Source organism: Trachymyrmex septentrionalis, unplaced genomic scaffold (assembly GCF_001594115.1).
Source record: "Trachymyrmex septentrionalis isolate Tsep2-gDNA-1 unplaced genomic scaffold, Tsep1.0 scaffold128, whole genome shotgun sequence".
In the NCBI taxonomy this organism is placed as follows: domain Eukaryota; kingdom Metazoa; phylum Arthropoda; class Insecta; order Hymenoptera; family Formicidae; genus Trachymyrmex; species Trachymyrmex septentrionalis.
Window position 1 is genome coordinate 29,138 of NW_017304417.1, and position 1,140 is coordinate 30,277.

The 1,140-nt window shown below is 31.6% G+C and overlaps 1 protein-coding gene across 1 annotated transcript in view; it reads left to right on the forward strand.

The window, feature by feature from the left end:
• Positions 1–487: 487 nt before the first annotated feature.
• LOC108756526 (protein MEMO1) overlaps positions 488–1,140 on the forward strand; it is a 3,508-nt gene continuing 2,855 nt past the window's right edge. Inside the window, exon 1 of the mRNA XM_018500408.1 lies at positions 488–755. Coding sequence (XP_018355910.1) covers positions 704–755 — 52 coding nt within the window. The 5' untranslated portion in view covers positions 488–703. The remainder of the gene's footprint in view (positions 756–1,140) is intronic.

The window sequence follows — 1,140 nt, forward strand, 5'->3', positions numbered from 1 at the left end:
AAACGTTATTACTTGTGATTTTGGCTTCCCTCCATTACCTACATTTATTATATGTAGCAATTCGCTGCAAAACGTATATCTGTCTCACTTTAAGTTTCAAAAGTGTACACTAGTTCAGATTTTAGTAACTTTCTATTGAATGATGTTAATTTCGGCGATACGTTGAAACATGTACATGATATGCGTATTTAATTTATCATTTTCATGCATATTGTATCAATTTAGTACATAGTATATCATTCTTTGAATACATCGCTGAAATTAAAATAATTTAATACATAGAAACTTCATACTACGAGTAATTAGTACCTGTATCAAGTGCACGATGTATATAAACTGTAGGCCAATGCATCTGAGGCATCCGAGCGACATTTCTGAACGCAGCATGACGTATTAACCAATAGACGCGCTTCGATTCAATTTCACCAACGAAATTGCAAATCAGCCATGTTGTTTGTTTCACTCTTTGTTTCATCGTCAGTCAATTGCATATCGACTTTAAACATTCACCTACATTCATTGAATAATCTATGGAAAGAGCAGTACAAGGATTTTTGTGATAACGTTTTATAAACATTTACACTCGGTTAAAATATACAACTTACTTCTATCTCACTTGTGATCTCGCCGAGGATTTCACGCTAGATGAAGCGTCGTTGAACGCGAATACATACGAGACGACACGACGCGTTTGGCCAAAAAAATGGCATTAATTAGGAGATCCTCTCACGCTGGTAGTTGGTACTCTGACAATGGTAAGACACCAAAAAATGCATTTTACTTTTCACTTATTTTCACTTATCCTCGCATTCTATCGAGTAAAGCTGTCGACAACTTACTTTATAGAAAATCTCAATGGGTTGGACTTGGGAAAAAAAAATATTTTTAATTGGAAATTCTCTCTCATTTTTCAATTACGTATTGTAAATTTATTTATTGATTGTGTGCAGAATATCTGACGATATTAATCTACAATATAAATAAAGAATTTAAAATTGAATTTGACGATTTATTCTTGTGAAAATGTATATACCTACATTATATAATATAGTATACTCTTTTTTTCTGTCTTATTATTTGCTTAAAGGAGAATAAATAAATTTCTATAATTCTTCAAACATCTATATCCATATATATATA